The 25224-nt window shown below is 31.8% G+C and overlaps 1 protein-coding gene across 2 annotated transcripts; it reads right to left on the bottom strand.

The window, feature by feature from the left end:
- Window positions 1-8766: 8766 nt before the first annotated feature.
- On the bottom strand, window positions 8767-23250 carry LOC126726818 (beta-amyrin synthase-like). 2 transcript variants are annotated; one of them, XM_050432184.1, is made up of 18 exons: window positions 23120-23250; window positions 22719-22948; window positions 14947-15132; window positions 14720-14809; window positions 14336-14533; window positions 13398-13482; window positions 12988-13154; window positions 12692-12883; window positions 12490-12603; window positions 12047-12166; window positions 11836-11958; window positions 11645-11743; window positions 11079-11135; window positions 10390-10580; window positions 10115-10292; window positions 9582-9662; window positions 9407-9490; window positions 8767-9043 (listed from the first exon to the last, which is right to left on the bottom strand). In XM_050432184.1, the coding sequence occupies exons 2-18, from the start codon at window positions 22917-22919 to the stop codon at window positions 8921-8923; spliced, it is 2289 nt and encodes a 762-aa protein (XP_050288141.1). In that variant the 5' UTR covers window positions 22920-22948; window positions 23120-23250; the 3' UTR covers window positions 8767-8920. The 2 variants fall into 2 exon arrangements, with proteins under 2 accessions (XP_050288141.1, XP_050288142.1); XM_050432185.1 differs by having other exon boundaries at window positions 22719-22940; window positions 23120-23247.
- Between the last annotated feature and the right edge of the window lie 1974 nt (window positions 23251-25224).

Genomic DNA, 25224 nt, shown 5'->3' with positions numbered 1-25224 from the left:
AATTTAATAGTTTTCCGTGCATTGCTTGGATATACAACTAGTTACATAAATAGTTGATTGTTTTACAAAGCCCACTGAAATTGTTCCCTAGATAATAACATGATCAAAATAACCTAAAACCTCCGCCTAAAACCAAGGAACTAAGTAACGGCCGGATTCCCTCATCTATTTATTCTTTCAATAAAATTAAGAAACTAATTACTCCTTTGTCACTCCATTCATCCCATGACAGATTCCCTCATCATTGCATCTGATACTAATTACTCCTTGCTCTCTACAGGTTCGTGCTATTCAAATTTACTTTGCATGAAATCAATTAATTGTGAAAATATTCATTTCTACGGGAGGAGTTCTCCCTCCTCTCATAATTAACAAATATAAAGCCCTATGTGGGACTCACACCTCCTATGAGGGGAGAGAGGTTTCCTCTCATAGGAGTAAATAATTTCTTGTGTCCCACGTGACTTTTAGTCTTAACATATTATATGTTCAATTGATTTCAAAACTTGGGGTCACTTTATAATAAAATTGTACTCCCATGTTTTCCCACAAGCTAGATTTGTTTTATATCGAGACATTTTTGCAATTAAAAGATAGATGTAGAAGTAATGCGAACATTTTTTTTTTTTTTTAATGAGAAGTGATGCGAACTTGAAATGCAAGTGATCCAAATGTGTATGTACGTAAGATTTAAATTTGCATATGTGGCAAAAGTTGTTGAATCCAGTATTTACAAATCCATTTAATGGTACGGCCACAATGACATTAAACAACAAATGCCCAACTGTACTACTAGTAAAACGTCTCCCTCATATGACTGTCACAATTTTACAGCTGTGTTTTAGTAAGTAGGAATGCACAAAGTTGATAATGATGCGTCCATCCATTTTGGCAGTTAACCTACTCAACTCTCTCTAGTATGCATTTTCGCAATTATCTACAAATTTTTGGCACCAAATGCCTAACATCAAAGCAAGCAATTCTCAATAAACATTAATTCTTAGGCCCGAAGCCCCAAAGTTTTTTTTTTTTTTCAAAAAATCAAATCTTGGGCTCCAAACCTCAAAAGTTTTCACACAAAAAAGAAAAGAAAAACCTTGGGCCTTGTCGATATCGTATTTTGTCTAGCCCCGATTCACGCGTCAAAATAAAAACCAAAAAAAAAAAAATGAAAGAGATGCAAAATCATGAATATCAAGACCAAAAAGGGTAAAAATAAATATAATATGATTGGGCGGTGGATCAAAGAGTCACAACATTTGAAAAAGTCATTTTACAGCGATTAAGGCCAAAGCCCTAACCGGGTATAGTCAAAAAGTTAACTTTTTGATTTGACCGTTGGATTGTGTTGAATTTTAAACCATCTCATAGGACATTTTTCCCATCGAAACAATAGTTTACGGGCCAAAATTAGAGTTAAAATAGATGAGATATCACCAAAATATCGAAAACCCAAAGTAAAACCTTCACTTTTATTTATTTATTTATTTGTTTTTATTTGTTTTTATAGGAAAAATTGGCAATTTTTGACCTGACTTCATACAATAAATTGTACCGATTGGGCAAGAACTGGAATGAGCGGGCTAGACCATCTTGAAAAAAAAGGTCTTAGCTAATTTTCAACAAAAGGGCTCGATGATATCTACTTTGGATTGGAAGATATGAATTTTTAAAGGAAAAACGTCACAAAATTTTTTAACACTGCGTCACCTTCCTTTTGAGCACAATATCTTGACCATAGCAACTCCAAATCAAACGAGGCTAGGACCGTTGGAAACTAGACATCCAGAGATTTCCATGCACATAAAATTTGAAAAAAAACAAAGCTCATAAAGGCCTCAAAACAATAGCACGAATATCGGGCCAGAAATTAAAAAAAGACAAAGAAGAGCTGATGAGGTGGCAAAATAGGAGGCTAGCATTAGTGTATCAAGATATACCTCAAAAGTTTTGGAGGGAAACGAATAAATCTTGCCATATTGGGAATTAAATCTTCTTTCGAACTAGTACCAAGAAGACCTCATATGAAATATGAAAAGGAAAGAAGCCCAAAGTCAAATATTTCTGGGTGTTTGATAGCAAGTCCTTTATTCTCAATGATCGAGAAAATCTTGGAAAATTTGATGCCAAGAGTAATGAAGGAATTTTCCTTGGGTACTCTGTGAATAGCCGGGCATACAGAGTGTTCAAAAAAAGAACCAAAATGGTTATGGAATCAATAAATGTTGTTGTAGATGGCGCTATTCCTGAGATCATTGTTGATGAAGGTGGTGATGTTACAATTCCTAAGAAGAATAATGAGGATGGTAATTCTTCTCAAGATAGTGGTACTGAAAAAGAATCACCGGAAAAGGAATCTTCTCCTAGTCCTTCTAGAAGAGAAACGAGGTCATCCAATGTGCCATCAAGTCCCCTCACTCCACCAGAGTTTCAACCTCCTATATCTCATGATGATGATGATGCACTCTCAATTCCGTCCACTTCAAAGAGACCATCACCAAGAGTGAATTTAAATCACCCCAAAAGCAACATAATTGGGGATATAGAAGACAGTGCCTAAGAAGAGGTATTGTAAATCATGTGACCTATCATTTCTATCTCGCTCAATTTGAACCTAAGAAGGTGGAAGAAGCTTTGCAAGATGAAAATTGAGTAGACTTCAGGCACCAAGAACTACATCAATTTCTGAGAAATGATGTGTGGGAGCTTATTCCTTGTCCTAATGATACTCATGTGATTGGTACAAAATGGATCTTTAAAAACAATACCGATGAGGATGGTGAAGTCATGAGAAACAAATCTCAATTCGTGGCCCAAGGATATACTCAAGTTGAAGGCATTGATTTTGATGAGTCTTTTGCTCCGGTAGCAAGACTAGAGTCCATTTGTATTCTATTATCGATTGCTTGTATCATGAAGTTCAAGCTCTATCAAATGGATGTTAAAAGTGCATTCCTTAATGGGTTCCTTCAAGAAGAAGTGTTTGTTGAGAAACCAAAAGGATTTCAAGATCCTCACATCTTGGATCATGTTCTTTGGCTGAAAAATGTGTTGTATGGCTTGCAGCACTCTAAAGGATTGGTATGATCATCTCACAGCATATCTTTTAGATCGTGGTTTTAAAAGAGGCCATGCCAATCACACTCTTTTTGTGAAAAGAGATGAAAAATCTCTTTTAGTAGCGCAAGTGTATGTTGATGACATTGTGTTTGGCTCATTAATTGACTCACTTGCTCATGAATTTTCAGAAGAAATGAAGAAGGAATTTGAAATGAGCATGGTGGGTGAGCTGAATTATTTTCTCAGTCTACAAGGGAAATAACGAAAAGATGGTATTTTCATCTCTCAAGAGAAGTATGCCAATAATCTTGTCAAGAGATTTGGCCTAGACTCAAAATCTCCATACTCAAAATCTCCCAAGAGAAGCATGCATCAACACCGATGAGCTCTTCAGCAAAATTGAGTAAAAACCCACTCAAAATCTCCATACTTAACCTAATGTGATCCTATCGAGTTGTCATAGATCCAACTTCGATGGTTCACCATGTTTAACCAAATATTCACCAATTTTGACCGAGTTTTGCAAACTTTGACTATTTATTTATCACAATCTAACTGTTTGATTGTTGTCATACTTCACCAACACCAATATCTCACCACAATCTTCCAATCCAACGGTTGGATTTTGGATTTGAGTCTAGAACTTTATGGACATGTGTCATTGTACCAGAGTACCAAGAATATTTGATTGGTCACATTCTCCAAATCCAACCGTTAAATTGAGCTCAAAATTCATCAAAACTAATATTTTATCCCACTCTTTCAATCAAATGGTCAAATTTTAAATCTTACTCTGGCACAAGATGGACATATGTTCTTGTATCCACTTATCATGAAACTTCAATCACTTGAAATATTCAATACTCTTCCAAGAGAGTTATGCACTATATAAACATTTCTAAGAATTGAGAAAATGACCTACAAAATACAACCCAAAACCTACAAAATGATCCCAATGGATTTGCATGTGACTTTTGATTACTTTGTTTTTCCATTTTAAAACTTGAAACTGATAAAGCATGAAAGCTGAGAAAACTTTAAAACACTAACCACTAGCCAAAATCCACTTAAAACCTCATTGGTCAACCAAATTTGATAAAATCAAATGGTCCTGGAACCAACTCTGAAGTTTGACCAAACGATTGACCAAGTTTGATTGACTTTGTGTGAGAGACCACGCCCCGGCCCGTTTTATGGAGTGTTGGGCCAAACCCACGTGAATGGGTGGAGTCATGTTATTGCCTTTCAAAATGGAGGTTTGACTAGTTATATTTTCCCCTTTAGATTAAGGGTTTTACAATGGAGTTGCCACTTATTTAATTATTGGGATAAATAAGAAAAACAAAATTGAAAAATTCCTCATTTTATTAATTTTAAATTGAATTTACATTGATCATAGGAAAATTACATGGCTTTGGTCCTAGATACAATCTAAGATAAAGTATATAGCTTTGTTTCCTAGTTACAATCTAGAAATTGAAAATTACAAAGATAAACATAGGTCTATCAACCCTTGATCTAAGTTCGGAGGCTATATTACAAGGTGGGAAAGTGTTAGGCACCCACCTTGTCCGGTGAAACCGGTCTTCTAGATTATGGTGGCCAATATTCATATCACATCATCCAATATGTTATCAATCAATTTGCATGTTGAATTTAAAGTGTGTGCATGTGATAAACCCTAAGTCAATTTATTAAGCATTTAATTTGGATTGAAAAATAAATTCTAGTGAATGTGTGTGGATGGTGATATCTTAGATTCAAGAATTTAAAAGAATTATTAAACAAACATCTTTTTCATGTATTTGATGTGGATTTAAGATTGAAACTAGTGTTATGCATGAACATGTGATGAACAACCAAGAATATATGAAGAACACACAAGAACATTCAAACATATTCAAGATAATTTAAATAGTTACTATCATGCTTTAATCCTAATTCTTATCATGGCAACACAAAATACAAGTTAGGGAAAGAGATTATACTTTCATGCAAGATCCATATGGTGGAGGAGGAGACTCTTGGTAGAGGTCTTAAGGGTGGAGGAAAAGAAGAGTTAGGAGAGGAAGAGTGAGTCTCACTCAATACCTTGAGTCTCAAGAAGACCAAGATATGACAAGACTACTCAGCTTTACTAGAACCCAAGAGAGGGGAAGTGAGGGGGGTTTTTGTGTGCCTTGGAATGAAGGTGAGGGGGGTTTTATATGGTAGTGGTGGAGGAAATATGAATGGAAGACTATTTAATGAGGGTTGACAAAGAATTATGAACCTAGACCTCATTTTAGCCTTGGGGGAAATCCAGTGCATTAAAGGTAGAGATTGGTGGGAGTGAGGAGTAAGCAAAGTTCAGTTTTCCTGCAGCTGCTGTAATAGCCTGTAGAGCCGACTTCAAAAACTCATATCCTACTTAATTCTGATTAGAACTATCTCGTTCTTGTGCTCAAATAAAAGCCCCGGATGTTTAGTTTTTGGGAAAATTAACCTAATTCACAGATTTTAAATATTCTGAGAGATATCAACAAAATGGTGAGCATAGATCATTTGTTAGAAAATAATTTCAGCACAATTAACATTAATAGGTCTCAAATTAGCTTCCAATTAACATTAATAGGCTCCAATCACTCCCATTTCAGACTTAATTAGTTCCAAATGTACCCTAATAAAAAAAAATTACACAAATTACTCATTGAATAATTAATGTTTAACTATCTAATTAATTAGGTGTGTGCAACCTTACTATAAAATGTAGTCCTAACCAATCAAATTAGGACACATCATTAATCTCAAATTGATTATAATTATAACCAATTTGAATCAATTTTTCATAATCACATATAGTCGGACTCAATTTGTGATAGTATCTCAGCCATTAAAACTTGATTTTATGATAACTTTCAATTTGGTGGTCCGATTAGGGCTTATGACCAGTTGATTTGATCATCACAACATCAAGATCATTTTGGTGAAATGAAATTAAGGATCTAATGACCAGAATCAATATACATATTTCCAAGGCGAAATTACCCTTTTACCCTCCATGTGAGGTTAAATGCAGGTTGCAAAATGGGGTGTCAACACTTTGACGAAGTTTCGCAAGATTTGATAACGCTTTGTTCTCATAATCTAACCGTCTGATTGTCACAATACTTTGCAAACACAAATATCTCACTACATTTTGCCAATCCAAAGGTTAGATTTTGAATCTCAGTCTGTCGCATGATGGCCATGTGTCGTTATACCCACCCAATAAGAAACTATGATTAACCTCGTTCACATAATCCAACCGTTTAATTAAGCTCAAAATTTTCCAAAACCCATATCTTACCCCACTGTTTCAATATTGTAAAGTTGCGATTTACAAATTTGTATTTTGTTGGCTTTTATTCCGTGCCAAATTTGATTGTAATTATTTTCAATCTTGTGTACCCTATATTTATTGTGGGATTTGATTGTAAGGGTTGTGTGCTAGAGAGAGAGAGTGTGAAGACTCAAGCAAGTGAAGACAGAAGACTTCTCGCTGGTATCTCGCGACTAAGCTTCTCGCGAAGTGAAGCATGTGTCTTGCACATGACTGGAATGCGAAGAGTCTGTACAGATGGAGACAGCTGTGTCTCGCGAGTATCTCACAGGTAAGGCCTTCCCGTGAGACACCCGCGAGACATTCTGTTCTGCCAGTCTATACTGTCTGATACACACTTTCTGTACCCTCACTATATATACCAATATTACCTATAAATGTGAAGGAGAGCTTCAGAGAGAAAACCTTAGCTAAAACACTTGAGAGTTAGAAATTGTTATACCAACAATTCTCTACACATTTGTTTGTGGAATTTCCTCATCTCCTACCTCTCCATTTCCATACCATTGAGAGGTCAATAGCCCAAACACTTACCACACCTTTTGAGAGTGTCCATTGAGGTTTTGGTGCTGCTGAGAAACATTGGAAAAAGCCAAGGATGGCAGATGCAACATGGAGCTTGTTGCGGGATCCGGAGAGCTAGACAAGACACGGTTCCGAAAAGCCTTGTTGGAGTAGGAGCTTAGAGGGCTTAGGTACAGTGGGTAGATTAGGCTTGGAAGGTCTCTTGCTAACCCATGTATCCCAACTGATTGTCTAGTGGATCGATTACCACTTGGAGGGCGGCGGAGAGGTTTTTCGCCGAGTTCTTCGGTTTCCTCTTCGATAACACGTCTCGGTGTTATCTGTGTTTGCATCTCTCTTCCCTACTCTTGTTCATTTCATTTTACTACTGTGTTGCTTTAAATATGGATTAGAGTAGCTCTCGTGTTTGTATGCTTGTGTTTACACTATTCCGCACTTAGTATTAAGTTAGTGTAAAATCAACCAAGCTGTAATTTCAATTGAGGGTCTAAACAAGCTCTTGTGTTTTCACACATTTCGAGCTTTCAAATATAATAGTCAAACTTTGAATATGAGTTTGATGCATGATGGATGCATGTCGTTGTCTCATATATTGATAAAATCTACCAAATAACCAATAATAACTACTAAACCTTCCAATATGACTGAAATACCCCCATCAAAGCTGGGAATTGACCGAAATACTCATAAACTTCTAAAGTAACCAAAATACAACCCAAAACCTACAAAATATCCATAAAATTCTAACTTAACCAAAATACAACCCAAGACCAACAAAATGACCAAAGTGACCCTCAAAGCTTCAAAATGATCAAAATACCTTTTTACTTTAGAAATGACCAAATGCCCTTAAGTACTTGGAGGGTCTTGAAAGACGTTTTTGTGCAGTTTTTAAAATTAAGAAAAAATTCTAGAGTTTTAAAAAAAAATTGAGAAAAATTCACCATTCAAAGAAAATAACCATTTTTTACGGCCATATGTCTGTTGAAAATCACCTTTATTGTGACAGATTTACCTTACCATCACTAATACCTTCTTTTCTTAAGAAAATTTTGAATATTAACAACGACTAAAACATTCATCACAAATAACAATGCAATATATAGTGATGGAAAAAAACAATCAAACACATGAAAAATAAGGGCATGAATTCCCCCTTTTAAAAAAATTACCGGTGTTGATGGCTTAGGTCCATCGCAAATATTATTTATTGGGAGGGATCCAATTCCATCACTAATGCATTTCTTCTTTTAAATCAAATTAACTATATATGATGGTCAACATGTTTGTTGCAAATACAAACTCAATTAGAAAAATAAAAAAATTAATTGTGATGGATAAATGTCGTCACAAATGTGAAAAGTAAGAGGGGAATTTTCCCTCCAAAACATTTTATCATTTTTGATGGCTTCATGTTTGTCGCTAATACCTTCTTTTATATTTATGATGGAAGAATGTTTGTCACAAATATTAACACCATAAAAAATATATATTTTGCATTTTTGATGCACAAAATCTATCACAAGTGTTAATAATTCCGATGGTTTTTCTTTGGTCGTCGTAAATAATACTTTATTAGCAACGAACATTTTTATGCTGTCATAAAAAGTAAGGAATGAACACTTCCCTCCAAAAAAAATCATATTTTCAACAAAAATAATAGGCATTTTAGACAGACTCAATTTGCTGTAAAAAATGTTTTAATATTTGATGAGTAATTATTGACGAAAGAGATTTGCCATCGAAAAAGCTAATTTTTATGACAGTTTTTGTAGTCGTCAAAAAAGTTTCATTTCAAACAACAATCTTTTCATATAATATTGTACATCTTACTCCCATTTATTTAGGTGCATTTAATAAACTTCTATACAGTCATCAATTAATGCGAAAGAGAGAGAGAGAAGTTATTGATGGATAAGACACAGAAAACTAAATGGTTCCAACAGAACTAACAATTCGCTATGCATCTTTGAGTTACATAGTTTTGGATGGCAATGGAACACTCTTGCGGTACTCTGCAAGTGCCCACAATGGAAAAATGTTTCTATATGCTGCATAGTGTAACATGCAGTTCTTGAAGAAGACTCCAGTGGTTTCCTATCATAACATGTGATAAGTGGTCAGAACGTATTGTAAGCAAATTATACTACATATTTTAATTTTCCTTTCTCCCCTTTCAAAATGAATTCTGAAATAGAAAGTCAAGCTTCAATAATTTTCCTTACTACAATTATTGTAAGTAAAACTAAAGCATAATATACTACATGTTTTAATTTTCCTTTCTCCCCTTTCTATCTGAATTTTGAAATAGAAAGTCATGCTTCAATAAGTTGGATCTTTGTGCAAACTACTGCAAACTTTACTAGACAAGGGCAAAACTATTTTCCTTAGTGCAATTTTTCTTGTTAATATCTTTTTCTTCCTTTATGTTATTTGAAGCAATGCCAAATAAGAAGATACCTGTTGAGGGAAATCACCATCTTCCATTTGAGAATTGATTAGCAACTTTGCTGCGCGATGTAGAGGTTTTGGGTCTATTTTAGCCTATTACAAGTAAAATTGTATCTATTAGAATTATCCAAGAAAAGCATATGATACCACAAAATGTAATAAATCATTTTTGAACTAGACTAACCTGTCCAGCATGAATAAGTCCCATCATTGCCCATGCAGTTTGTACCAAATTTGTTCGATTTCCTTCTAAAGGTACATATTCCTATATAATTAAGCATAAAGAGTTTGTTATTTAACTTTTTGTCAAAGATATTATATAGAACTAGTCACATATCCCCGAGATTCACTAGAATATGTAATTATTTCATAATGGGATATAAAATGTTATTTATTTTCTAAAATATTCGTAAGATAATATATTAGCACCAATCATCTGTAACAAAATGTTTTTCTCATGTCCTAATGATGGTATCTTATTTTTATTTTCTAAAATATTTTTTTATTTTCTAATATTTTCACATTAATGGTTTAACATCTAAAAGCTTTTCTCTATGAACTTAGCTCATCCAGAGGAATCACGATAATACTTTTCTTACTTTTTTTTTCCTTCTACATATATAAATATTTTTATTTATATTTTAACATACATAATGAAAAGATATTAATTATGAAAAGATAAAAAATCAGAAGGCTTATAGATTGGTGAAACCCTACCTTGTTTGGGCATGAAAGATAGCTTTCACCCCAACCACCATCATCTTTTTGTGTTCTAAGTAGAAAATCAACAGCTTTGCGAATAGTAGGACAATTGTGGTAAGTCTTGCCAGCCGCAGCCAATCCACCTAGTGCAAACCATGTACCATATATAAAACAAATTCCCCAAAATCCATACCTGTAGAGAAGATTCATCACGTAAATTATTTTGTAGCAAATACATCTATATAGAGCCAAAATAATAATTATAATAATACATATTTAGTGAACCATACCACGAACCATTAGGCCTTTGTGTGTCTTCAATGTATCTAACCGCATTTCTAATGGAGCTGTCAATCTCTCTCTTCCTATGCTTTGGGTGCAACTTCTTAAACAAAACAAAAGCTTGGATTGTCGATGCAGTGCACTCAACATACTCATTCTCAACAACAATATCCTCCAAGAATTCTATGGGATTAAGCAACTGAGAGGGAAAAAAAATGATTAATTTTTCATAAATATATGATACAATAATCAAGACTTAGTTCCAAAATTTGTGAGGATCAACTATGGATCCTCAATAGACTAGTAAGTTTCGATAGCCACATGTATTTTTTTTTCAATAAATATATTTTATCTGAAGCCATATGACTCATATGTTGTTTTACTTTCTTAATTGGCATGTCTTACTTTTTCTGAATTCTATTAATTAATATTATTTTATTGCTCTCCCTTTTTTTGTTCTCTCAATTTAAATCAACTCATTTTTTTCTCATTAGTGCATTAATCGCTCTCCTATAAACATGACCAAATAATCTAAAGAGTCTATCTCTCATCTTTTAATCAATAGGGTGATATTTATCCATTGGGGCCACTCATATTGATGAAAAGATAATTAAGCATTAATTTATCGACATAGAAAATTTTAATGTATTTCCAAAAGACTTTTTCAACATCATTCCAATATGGTTAAGGTACTAACATCCAACCAATGCCCAGCTCCAGCAGGCTCCCAAGCTGCTAAACCACCATTTTTACTCTGCATTATCGACATAAACAAAGTAAAATAACGAGGAAATAAACAAACAACTAATTAATAAAAATTAACAAAGTTCCTTCAAAGTGAATTTCATTATGCATAAAGAGTTAATTTTTATATTTTTTTAATAACAATAGAAAATACTAAAAACTAAAGATAATTTTGGGGAAGAAGCTTTAGAAATAAAAGTCTCTCTCAATTTGGTTAATTAATTTTCTTCTTGTTAAAAATTGTTGATCCATAATAATGTTAGTTATTCTAAAACCACAACATTTACCACACCATTGAGCAAAACTATCTTATGTGGTAAACACTGTTTGGTTGCCTATCACATTTATATTGACCCATTACTTTTTCTCCACCACTCACACTTAGTCACATAGAATAGTTGTGGGAAAAGTTATGGTTGTAGAAATATTGTAATAATGTAACATAAATGAACTATACATGCCTACAAATTCAAAATAAGTATGCATAAAGATACACCACTAGGGAAAGTTAATCTCCACCTGTAAGGAAAGTAGGATATTCACAGCATCAAACAACCGCTCAGGTTCCATTTTCTCACCAACAACCTCTGGTGGCATCATTGAGTAAAGCAAGCAGCACTGTAAAACAAAGGAGAATTGGTGACAAATCAATTGATTATGGGTAAAGGGAAACACTAGATCTCAATCAAGTATTAAACAAAGTTAGTTACCTTCAAAGCTTCTGCAGTGCAATCAGAAAGTTGTAATCCTTGATCTTGATCAGAGAAAGTCCATGATCCTTTAGAAATGTGACGATACATTCTTTTAAAGTCTCCAAAAGGATTGTCCCTGACCTTTGCAATGTTTAAGAATTGAAAATCATATCTGAGATATTTGAATCAATACTGGGTAATGACATTTTTTAAGAATTGAAAATCATACCTGAGATATTTTTATGAAGTTGTGCCCTCTTGCCAATACAGGTCCAATTTCACTAGTGAGATCACTAGCAAGAAGAGCTTGAATAGTCAAGCTCGCATCCCACAATTGACTACCAAAACTCTGCATATAGATGACATATATCAAGGTCAACAATTCCTATATTTCTTGCAATGTCCTTTAACAGATAAAAATGTAAAGCGGAGCTATGTATACTAAAATTGGGCTTATACTCAAATTGACATAAATTAATCTATATAAATGTATATACTGATTACATAACCAACTCTATAAAAGAATTATTTTAAAGAATATCATCATTGATTGTTCAATATAAACTCAAATCTAACTTCAAGAAATAAGTAAAATGTTCCATTCAGCAAAAAAAAAAAAAAAAGGTAAAATGTTCCACAATTGTTTTACAGAAATTAAACATGTGTACTAACATGCATCTTGATTCCATCTTCAGCAATCCATATGAATTCTTTCATCCTAGCAAGATGTTTCTTGAAATAATCCCCATTTGGATCTTCAACCCAACAAGCAAGCATACATATTGCCTGTTAAGTGCAAATGGCATTAGTATTGATGTTATAAAGCCTAAGTTAGCCATGTTAATTGCTATTCTTGACTATAGAATCGAATTACCTTTTCCACAACTCCGACAGTAATGTATCGACTAATCTCATCTTCATAATGAATATGCTTCATTGTTACATGAAGAGCCTTCTCTCTGACCAACTTATTTAAGGGCCAACATGTAAGAAGAGGCTCAGTTAATATGTATAAACTATCCCAAAGTAGATCTTGTATCCAAGGATGGGGAAAGTAGAGATCCTCCTGTAAGAATAGTTTTGAAGAACCAATGCATGTGAAGAAATTATTAAGAGCCTATATGCGAATGCACACGTATCGACCATGTGGAGAAAATTAGGTAAACTCACCTTCGCGCACAGATGCCGCACTTTCATCCATTTAATTTCATTGTAAGGCTGAGTATAGAGCTCCTCCCTTAATTGAAGAATTAGAGGTGTAATTGGACCAACAAATCTTCTCCCGTATAAGTACGAAAAAGGCATGTACACCAACCGACAATAGATCCACATTTTGGCTACAGTTTAGGCACAAAAAATCCTTGATATAGTTTTAATTAAAATAAAAAAATAGAAAGTTCTATTGTCGAAGAAGAGTAAATCCTCAAAAGTGGCAGAGGCATCTAATAGAGGGGCAAACCTTATTTCTACATTATCCTAACTGTGTTAAAAAATATTCCACTATGTAATAAAGATCTAAATTAAATAGAATTGTATAATATGATATATTTAATGAAGCAATAAGTACATATTGTATGAACCTGGATGAATGGGAAGAAAAGAAGGAAGGAGCCAAAATTCTGGGGGCATTGGATTGCATCCAGTCCATTCAAACATGCCAAGTATCTACAACATTGCATAATAGAGTTAATTACCAGCAAATAGTCATCATTCTTGGTGAAAGCAACAATTAGATTTTAATTTACAATACAAATTATTATCATTGTATAACTATAATTTGTTGGTTGTGTGGCACATGTGGGTTCCAGCCCACACTTGATAGCTCATTTAATGAGCTTCTCTCTAAAGTGTTCATGCCAACCATGTCTCTTAATGATACTTGACATTAAGCGTGTGGGACACACTGAAGGAAGAAGAAAAATTGGCTGAAGAAAACACAAGGACATTCGGCCAAGTGAAGAGAAGAATTGAATTCATCCTTTTTGTCTAATATCAATATATCATGTACAAAAGTCAAGGCTTGTGTGCTTGCATTTATTGTGACTTGATTTGAAGAGTGTGGAAGGAAGAAAAGAAGAAAAAGGTGAAGAAATAAAGGGAAAGACCAATTGGTCATTGGGAGCAGCAGAGTGAAGAGAAGTCCCAGTGAGTGAGACTGAGGACAGTACAGTCTTGGAGAACTGCGTGAGTGAGAGCAAGCAAAAGAGAAGAGAAAAATACAGAGAGCAAGAGAAAATTGTGAGAGATACATAGTGAGGAAGATAGTAGTGAATGAAAAGAAAAAGAGAGTTTTTTCTTTCCTCCAGTTGTATCTCTAAGTGTTGTAATCTCTATTTAATATAGTGAAATTATTCGGAGTGTGTCCCGAGGTCTTTCCCTTCAAAGATAAAGAGTTTCCACGTAAATCTTTGTGTTCTTGTATGGTTGTACTTCCGCTGTGCTTGCTGCAATTTATTCACAGTTAAATAGAATTATTCCCAACATAATTTGATGTGAAACTTTGCAGGAAAAGACATACCGAAAGCCAGATCTTTCCCCAAGAGGGTATGTGTGTAACACCACCACGATCAAGGATCCACTTCCGTGCTCTTGCACAAGCATTGTCCTGACCACCGTCAGGTCCTTCCCCAAGTATACGCATACAAATGTAGTTGAGAACTGTGCAGAACATGATGCTGTGACCTTCTAAGTGTAATCCCCAGCCACCATCTTCATTCTAATTAATAATGATAAATTTATAACATAGCCTTTTGCTAAATATTTTTTAGCATAGTTGCTATACATTAAGTTGGAACTTATAAAAAAAAAAAAAAAATTAAAAGAAGAAGAAATGAAAGACTAAAGTAACAAATTCCACAAAAACTCTAATTACTTATTCTATAAAACATCAAAGAATATGTACCTGATGATTGTATACGTAACGAAGGATTTCTTTTCGATATTCAGCAGGGAACATGGTATTAATATGTCCTGTAATGTAGAAACATATTACCTGCATATTTTTGGATTTAATATAGACAATTAGCTGTTAGATGAAGATGAACAGCAAAATAATTCAGTGGCAGGCATGTCATTAACTAGTCTATGATGATCACAATATTGAACAATAATGACAACAATATAACTCACAATGGGTGGAACGAAAAACATAGGGCCAGCATTTTCAGCGGGCCAGTGACCATCACTAGACTGCAAGGCCGCAAAGAAATGGACAGCCCTCCTCAATGCATTTGTGGCCTTTTCATCTGTGATTTCTTCTCCATCCTCAATCTTTATTGGTGGAATTGTTTGTTTGAAGTTTTTCTCTCTCAAAAACTGCAATAATTTTGTAAATTAAAGAAAGGATGGTGTCAGTGTCAACAATATCTAAGGCTCTAGAAGTATGAGCAGTAGCAAAACTGACTAATACCATAGAATTTCATTGAACAATGACACTTTTTAACCAATTCACTTGAACACTAAAAGATACCAAGGTTTGCTAGTTTTTTTCCCTTTTAACTAATCCAATTCACTTTTTCTTAGTGCTTTGATAGGAATTCTTGAGAGATTTCAACTCTAGGGCTAGACTGTCATTTTTATGTTTCGGCTATAAACTTTTAAGTTTTATGCATAAATAGGGGATTTTTGTGTTCTGGACGTTAAACCATTAAATTGAATGCTTAAGAAGAAAAACTATGGATCCTAATTAAAATTCATAACTCTTAGGTTAGATTATGTTTTGGTTAAGTCGATCTAATGAATTGTATCTTTAGGTATTATATTTATTACATTAAATTAGGGCTTTTCGTTCTTGTAATGTTTAAATACAATTGGATCCATAATATGTAACCAGTACATCTAATTAGGTTTTTCTATTTTGTTTTCTAAAAAAAAAGATTAGGTTTTTTTTTTTAAACTTTAATTGGGTAAAATAAATATAGATTTGACTCATTTGAGAGTAATCAATGAATTGAAAACATTTTGAATTTATGATTAGGAATTAGAATAATTTGTGGCTTCCAATGATCTAAGTACTTTGATCTCAAATTTAAGGTTCACATATGAAATTAAGGTTTCCAGTTGCAGGTTCAAAGTTTTAATTTCTTGATGTGATCAAATGATTACGATCGCTTAAGTTTTAGGTGTAATCAATAGGGGGTTTTCTCTTAAATTGATTTTAATTTTTTTTAATATATTTATTCTTTATTTTTCAAAACGAACAATATCCATATGGAATTAAAGGTCCTAATGGAGTTGACGCATGTTCAGCTATGGCTAACTAAATTTATGTTAGTATTAATCTATACTACTAATAAGAGGATTCCCTTATTTCGTCTTTAACTTTTGGCGTACCAAAATATCCTCATACAAATTCTGAAATAACATATTCTTTAGTTTAATTTTATTTCCTACAAAAAAGCAGAAAGGTTAAACGAGTAATTCTATCTCATGTACAAATTTTTTTTTTCAAATATTTGATTCTTATCTGTATTTGTTATCTATTTGAATTCAAATACTGGTGGGTTCCAGTTAGCTCAACTGGTAAAGTCTCTGATGGTTGTATAAGAGATTTGAGATTCAATCCCCGCCTACACCAAAAATTGATTGGTGTCTTGATCTGATGATAAAGTGCTATTATCAAGAACGGACGCTATAAGTTGAAATTTTCTAAAAAAAAAAAAAAAAAAAATTCAAATACTTCAATTATTTTTTATAAAAAAAAAAAAATACTTCAAATATGTTTTATAAAAAAAAACAATTATGTACGTACACAAGAAAAAAAAAAGTTTTTCTCCCCTACAAAAAAGCAAAAAGGTTGAACGAGTAATTCTATCTCACATACCAAAAAAATTCAAATATATGATTCTTATTTGTATTTGTTATTTATTTGAATTCAAATACTTCAATTATGTTTTATAAAAAAAAAAAAATTCAATTATGTACGTATACACAAGGAAATTCTATTTCTCTCTCCACCCATTTGTATTTAAATGTTTGATCCCTATCTATATTTGTTATTTATTTAAATTCAAATACTTCAATTATGTTTATCAAAGAGAAAAAAAAAAAAAAAAAAAAAAAAAAAAAAAAAAAAAAAAACCACTACCTCTCACCTACAAAAGGAAAAAAAAAAAAAAAATTCAATTATGTACATATATACAAGGAAAAAAAAAGTTTTTCTCTTCACCCATTTGTATTCAAATGTCTAATCCCTATTTGTATTTGTTATCTATTTGAATTCAAATACTTTAATTATGTTTATCAAAGAGAAAAAAAAAAAAAAAAAACAAAAACAAAAACAAAAAACCACTACCTCTCATGCATGTACAAAAAAAAAAAAAAAAAAAAAAAAAAACCTTATTATCACCATTCATTTGTATTCAAATGTCTTATTCCTATCTGTATTTGTTATCTATTTAAATTCAAATACTTTAATTATGTTTATCAAAAAGAAAAATACAAATTTACTTCTTCAAAAAAAAAAAGAGCCCACTACCTCTCACGTACAAAATGAAAAATGAAAAAAAAAATGCATTCCAAAAAAATATATATATATATATACCAAAACGTATTTAGCTAAAAACAAATGTTTTTTTGTATCAACTATGTTTTATCAAAAAAAATAATAATTCAAATACTTTAATTATGTTTATCAAAGAGAAAAAAATACCAAAAAAAAAAAAAAACCTTATTCTCACCATCAACTTGTATTCAAATGTCTAATTCTTATCGGCTTCAAAAAAAAAAAAAAAAAAAAAGTCTGATTCCTATTTGTATCTATTATCAATTTGAATTCAAATACTTCGATTATGTTTATCAAAAAGAAAATTACAAATTTAGTTCTTCAAAAAAAAGAACCCACCACCTCTCACGTACAAAATGAAAAAAAAAAAAATATATATATATATATACTAAAACGTATTTAGCTAAAAACAATTTTTTATTTTTATTTTTGTTTCAATTATGTTTTATAATAATAATAATAATAATTAGTTTTTTTTTTGTTTTTTTTATTTATTTATCACAATTCTTATCCCAATCGATAAATTCAAATGCCCAATTGGTTTTCAATTTCTTACCGTACAAAATTTCCCTCATTTGAACACATTAAATTTGCATCCATACTAGGGATAGCAATGTAAAATAACTACTACGACCCACTACTGTCTCAACTCCCTTTAGCCACTATCACATACAAAAGGAAAAAAAAAAAAAAAAACTTTTATTCTTACCACCCATTTGCATATCACATCTCCCACCTTCCTACTTCACATATTCATTTTGATTTAACAAACCCACCACTTTCATGTCAAAATCAAACGCAAGAACCTTTAAAATTTGCTAAATTTCAATATTTAAAGGTACATTATATCTAATTTCTATGGAGAAGTGAATTTTTATTGAGGTTTGTATTTAAAGGTGTGTGTTGTTGGTAGAGAGCTTGGTGAGAGAGACAGAGATTGTTGACTAGCTACAAGCTTGGTCTTAATTTCTATTGAGGTATGTATTTGATTCCTTTGTAATGTTGAGATATTTTGAGCTATTTTGATGGATTTTTGGTTTTACATTCATCATTCATGGCATTATTACATGCACAAAGGTGCATGAGATGAGTCTAGTTAAATAATATTGGAATTAGAGATATTTTCATGTGAAAGTGATAAAGTATCTATGAGATTTTTTTATTTTTTATTTTTTTTAAGAAATCTTTTTAGATGCTATTATGTTTCTTTGGCTTATGTGTTGAGGATCTTGGTGAAAAAAACTTTTCTTTGTAAAAGTTAATGGATGTTTTTAGTGCATTGATTTAGGAAATATCTTTAAAAACATTTTATGGGGATAGAAAAAAGAAATTAACTATTTTGACGGTTTTTTATATTTCTCATAAAAATTGTGTTAAATGTTGCCTAAAATTTAAGAATGCCCTAAGAACACCCATTAATAAGACCCTATTTCTACTTATTATAAATTGTTTACTTGTGTGATTGAATATGTCCATATCCACATATGTGATTGCTTTTTAGTATCCCTCCTGCTTGAATTTAATTGCAGCAAATTTTATTAGGAGATTAGACGTGGCAAACGAGTAGTTTAGGTTGGGCCAACCAAATTGCAGGTAAAAGTAATTCATTTTAAGTGGGTTAGGGACGGGTCGAGTTCATCAGATTGTGGGTTGGGTACATCGATATTAATGCATTTGCCATTTGGAAAGTAATGCAGCAAATTACTTAATATAAAATGCATTACTTTTAATTCAAAACTAATATTAAGAATGAGTTCAGCTAAACAAATTAATACTTATTCAATAATTTTAAAATTATACAAATTCCAACATAACTAACTAAAACAAAATAGCACAAAAGATAATTAAAACAAACACACAAGTTTCATTTCTACACAATATCAACATCCCAAAACATAAAACAAAATTGCAAATGCCTTATTGGATAACTAATTTGATAAAGAATTAAATCATGTAAGAAATTTTCAATCTTGAAAGCTAATTTTAAATTCTAATATCAATTGTGGTTGGCACTCTATTTCAAATTGAGAATGTACATTAAAATTTGATTGTTTACTTATTAATACATGGTCTCTTTTATGAAAACCATGTCATTGTTAAGCAACACACACTCTAGAAAATAAAATAATTTATTTTGAAAAGCCGTTTATTTTAGATTTGAATTGTTAAAAAATAGGACTAAGCATCCATAATTTATGCTAATTTCATTCATATATTTTGGCTTCACTCTTTTCACACTATTGAATGTTTCTCAGCTATGTCTATAATTTTAAATATATGTTTTTAACTTTACTGTAACCAGATTATCTTGGCATGTATTTTGTTATTTGATATTTAAAATCTTTACACATTACAGAATGCCTCAATCATTCATATTTCGATTTATTTGCATGCAGTTATGTAAAGTTCTCAAATGTTTCCTTAAAGTCATTATCTAAATGATGTTAAATATATATTTCTGAATGGCATTATCTAAATATGGTAAAAAAATTGATGTACGTTTTTTTTATAAAAAATTAATAATAATAATGTTCATTACATATTGCTAATTGAGTTTGACTTGTATACTGTAAAACTCACAACAAACAATTAAATCAATAATGTCTTAATTTTTTTCTACCAAAAAAAAAAATGTTTTAAAAATGGGTCGAGTTCAGGTTGATCTGCCCAAAAAAAAAGAAAAGAAGTTGGGTCGGGTCACTAGTCAACTAGTTTTGCTTTGAGTAAAAATATTTGGATTTGAGTTAGATATTTTCGAGTTGGGTCAGCAAATTTTAACCCGTTTTGCCATATTTACCTAATGTATTTTATTTTGGAAAAATATCTATTACTACAAATTATTACATAACTTTTGTGCAACAACTACAATGTGGCAGAGTGTGAGTCATGGAAAAAAATGGCGAATTCATGTGTAAGTGATAGACAATCACTTATAGTATGTCACGTTAAAGTTGTGGAATAGTTTGTGGTCTTAAAATCACTCTATATTTTGGGGATTGTACTTGAGTGTAAAGTTGTGATTGACAACTATTTTGTGTGTACTTTAATTCCGTGCCAAATTTGATTGTAATTTCTTCAATCATTTTTCCCTATATGTATGTTGGCTTCTAATTGTAAGGGATGAGTGTGAGATAGTGTGAAGACTCAAGCTTCAAAGGACGAACAAGTGGTTTTTGCAAGTGTCTCACAAGAAGTTTACCCGCGAAAGAGCCACGTGTAAAGCACATGACTGGAAGATGATGAGTTATGCCAGGCTAGAGGTTTTCGCATGTGTCTCACGGGTAAGGTCAACCCACGAAGGACTCGTTAAACTTTCTGTTTGGTAAAAAGTGAAGTTTTGCTTTACCAAGTCCTTACCCACACTTTATATACCCTCATTACCCACAAATTGTAAGGAGTGCTTTTCAGAGAGAAAACCCTAAAAAATACACTTGAGAGTTAGAGATTGTCATACCCACAATCATCTACACATTTCCTTGTGGTTTTCCTCAACTCCTACCTTTCCATCTCTATATCCTTGAGAGGTTGCTAGCACAAACACTTACCACACTCATACTGAGTGTAAAGTGAGATTTTGGTGCTGTTTGGAAGCATTGAAAGGAGTCATTCATTGGCGGATGCAATCGGGCTAAATTGTGGGATCCAAAAAGTTAGAGAAGACAAGGCTCCGAGAAGTCAGTTGGTAGCAGGAGCTTGGAGGGCTCAAGTACATGTGGTAGACTAGGCTTGGAGGGTTTTTTGTTATTCATGTACTCCAACTTTACTCTCTAGTGGATTGATTTCGACTTGGAGGGTCGCAGAGAGGTTTTTCGCCGAGTTCTTCGGTTTCCTCTTTGACAACATGTCTCGGTGTTATCTAGTGTTTGCATCTCTTTTCCCTACTCTTAAGCTTTCCTTTTATTGTTGATAATAGATGAATATGGCTTAGGGTAATGATAACGATTGTTTGCGCTTCTTTAATCTTGTTCCACACTTAGTATAAGTTAGAGTAAAAGCTATCTAACCGTAATTTTAATTTGAAGGTCTAAACAAGCTCTTGTGTTTTTACACAAATCTGAGCTTTCACTGAGTTTAATTCAAAAGCATTAAATTGCTTTGGTGGCTGTGCCATTTAAACTTAAGGACAAAATTTAACTACGAAATTGGTTGTAGCCTTAAACTACAACCTTAATATATTTTGGAGGTGAAATTTTGACAAATCTACCATTGGATTACATCTTCTTCTTATATCCTCTATACTTGCAAAAATTTTAGAAAATTAAAGATCAATAGCTATATCATTAATAAATTGTTTAAACTGAAAATTTTTGTAATTTAAAATTACGTATAAAATATAAGCTTATAAATCATATAGTAAATAATATCCGATTGACACAAAATTTGACATGTGTATTAAGAGAGTAAATAATCTGTAATTTAGTTATTAGATTTTTAAAATATGTTGTAATGCTTATTTTATTGAGTAAGGTTGTAGTTTTAGGTTACAACCAATTTTGTAACTAAATTTTATCATTAACTTAATACTTATTTATTCTTTTGGCCTACTTCTCTCATTAATTTTTTTTTTTTTTTGATAAAATTTAGTTACAAAATTCGTCGTAGTTTAAGGCCACAACCTTATTCAATATCTTTTTATTGGAGGTGAATTTCGACAAATCCACTGTTGAATTACATTTTCTTCATATCTCCTCTATGCTTGTAAAATTTCTAGAAAATTAAAGATCAATAGTAATGTCATCAAGAAATTGTTTAAATTGCAAGTTTTGTAGTTTAAAATTATGCATAAAATATAATCGTATAGATTATAGTAAATAATACCCTATTGGCACAAAATTTGACTTGCGTATTAAGAGCGCAAAGAACATGCAATCCAACGATTAGATTTTTGAAATATGTAAAAATGTTAACAATATTGAGTAATGTTGTAGCCTTAGGTTATGGATATTAGTTTGGATTTTTATGGAAAAAAGTATTTTCAAACTTTGACTCACCTCAATTAAAATTCCGGCTTTCCCCCGTTTCATAATAACGAAGGAAAACAGGAAAAGAAGAAGAAAGTAATAGTTATATATCAAGTAAATTAACCTTGATTCAGAAAAACAAAATTTGACTCGTAAATGATCTAGCTTACTTTCAAAAACAAATGGAGGAAGGGAATCTATAACTATAAAGATGCGATTATTACTAAAAATAATAATAATAATAAGTGAAAAATACAATGCAATGGTTGAACTTCTATATATAGGATGTATAGGATTTGACCATACAAAATACAAAATACAAAATTAAAAACTCTTTTAGCTAAAAAAGCAAAAATCACTACTTGGACTGTGGAGAAAACCATATTAGTATAGAATAGAGAGAGGAGAGCTAGGAGGATAGGAGGCTTGAAGGGTACCTGCATTCGCCATAGAAGATCACTGCTGGCCCTGACTTGACGTCTATTCTTGTAGAAATTTTGGCGAGCCTCTTCAACCTCAGCTCGCTCTTCTGGGGTACCAGCTTCAGGGTCAAACACCCATGTTTGTCTTCCAGCAAAGTTATTTGTGCTAAAGAGGTAAGGGCCATTGCTACCCTCTCCTATCTTCAGCCTCCACATTCTGTTTTAGCTTCAATAGAACTGCACGGCTACCAGTGATTATGACCAATCTTTCAGCACTCATAATTTTAACATCAAAGTTAGGATTGTACAAAATAATCATAACCCTTTATGCCAAAGATATATTCGTTTAATATAAATGTATATACTCGAAAAAGAACTTCTAAATGACCATTTACATTATATACATATGAGGCTACCTCAAGATATTGTGGTCTTGCACTTCTCAATGCTGTAGCACTCAAAGCAGGTGTGTTGTGTGTCTGGAACTTCAGACCAATGTGGAATTGGCCTACAAGACAAGATGAACAAAAGTAGACCTGCGTAGTTTTGTGGTCTTCGATCGACATGTTAAAGCCCCCTTTATATAGAAAAACCTATACCCATTTGTTCCTCTCTCTTAGATATGGCAAAACGGGTCAGAATTTTCTAACCCGACCCTAAACAACCCATGTTTTTTGACCTGAAACTAAATCGGGTTGACTTGTGACATGACCCGTGTATTTTGCGGGTTAACCTGACAACCATTTAAAATTTTTTTTTTGGCAAAAAAAAATTTAATTAAGAAAATATTGGTTTAATTGTTTGTTGTGAGGTTTAAAGAAACAATTGAGACATTTAAATAACTGCATGCAAATTAATTGAAAGATGAATGGTTGAGCATTCTGTAGTGAGTAAAGATTTTTAGATATCAAATAGTAAAATACATGTCAAGATAATCTGTTATAGTAGAGTTAAAAACATAGATTTAAAATTGTAAACATGTATGAGAAACATTTACGAGTGTGAAAATAGTGAAGCCAAAGTATCAAATTAGCATAAATTATGAATGCTTAGACCTATTTTTTAACAATTTATGTCCAAAATAAATGGCTTTTCAAAATAAATTATAATATTTCCTAGAATGTGTGTTGCTTAATAATGATATGATATTCATAAAAAAGACCATGTATAAATAAGTAACCAATCAAACTTTAATGTATATCTTAAATTGAAATAGAGTGTCAACCACAATTGATAATAGATTATAAAATTAATTTTCAAGATTGTAAAATTCTTATATGTTTTTATTCTTTGCCAAATGAGTTATCCAATAAGCCATTTGTAATTTTGTATTATATTTTGGGACGTTGATATTGTGTAAAAATAAAATTTGTGTATTTGTTTTACTTATCATTGTATTATTTTGTTTTAGATAGCAATGTTAGGATTCGTATAATTTTAAAATTATTGAATAAGTATTAACAAGTTTAACTAAGTTTATTTTTTATATAAGTGGTGAATTCAAAGTAATGCATTTTACATCAAGTAATTTGTTACATGAATATTTTCACATCAAATCATAAGTAGTGTGTTGTTACGGGTTGTTATTGGTGTGCAAAAACGTAATTTCATTCGTAAATTTGAATTTAAACCAATAACAATTTACCTCCTATGCTTTGTTATGAAAGTGTTGCGAAAAATATTATTGATGTCGCAATTTTTTTACAATACCTTTATTTTTTGCTGTGATTGGTTCCAATATAATATTTTATTATTTTATTTTGGCTAATAAGGAATTAACACCTCAACAATTGTGAAAATATTGTATCAATTTATTGTGTTTATATTTTATTTTTTTAGAGTGGCTCATATGTATATAAAATAATAAAAAAATAAAAAGCTTGTTCAATAGGACAATTTATCAACCAAATTTGAAAATGACAAAAAAAAAAAAAAGCAAGTGAATGCGGAAAGAGTGGAATAAACCCAATTCACTGTTTCTTTGGTATTGACACTTTTTGTATATAGGTAGCTCAGATGTATATAAAAGAATAAAAAATCAAAAGCGTGTTCAATGGGCCAACTTAATAACCAAGTTTAAAAATGAAAAAAAGGAAGCAAGTGAAAGCGAAAAGAGTTCAGTAAACAAAGTTCACTGTTTCTTTGGCACTGACACATTTTCTACAAACACAACATCATTGGACAACATTTTCATAATACCATAATTTTGTAATATTTTATATTGATTCGTAAAGAATTGATACATTAGTAGTTGTAAAAATATTTTGATGACAACAAATTGTTTTAATATTTTCGCAAGAGAAATGCAATGTTTACAACATTTTCACAGCAAATCATAAGTAGTGTGTCGTTATGGGTTATTATTGGAGTGCAAAAACGTAATTTCATTCGAAAAATTTAATTTGAACCAATAACAATTTACCTCCTACGCTTTGTTATGAAAGTGTTGCGAAAAAGATTATTGATGTTGCATTTTTTTTTTTACAATATCTTTATTTTTTGCTACGATTGGTTCCAATAA

This window comes from Quercus robur, chromosome 5 (assembly GCF_932294415.1).
Source record: "Quercus robur chromosome 5, dhQueRobu3.1, whole genome shotgun sequence".
In the NCBI taxonomy this organism is placed as follows: Eukaryota; Viridiplantae; Streptophyta; class Magnoliopsida; order Fagales; family Fagaceae; genus Quercus; species Quercus robur.
This window is presented reverse-complemented; position numbering and strand designations above follow the sequence as displayed.

Coding starts and splice junctions, on each gene's coding strand:
- LOC126726818 (XM_050432184.1), bottom strand. CDS start 22,919: ATGTGGAGGCTGAAGATAGGAGAGGGTAGCAATGGCCCTTACCTCTTT. Junction 13,483..14,335: donor GGGGAAAGATCTGGCTTTCG/GTATGTCTTTTC, acceptor GCAATGTTGTAG/ATACTTGGCATGTTTGAATG. Junction 11,959..12,046: donor ACTTCATAAAAATATCTCAG/GTATGATTTTCA, acceptor AACATTGCAAAG/GTCAGGGACAATCCTTTTGG.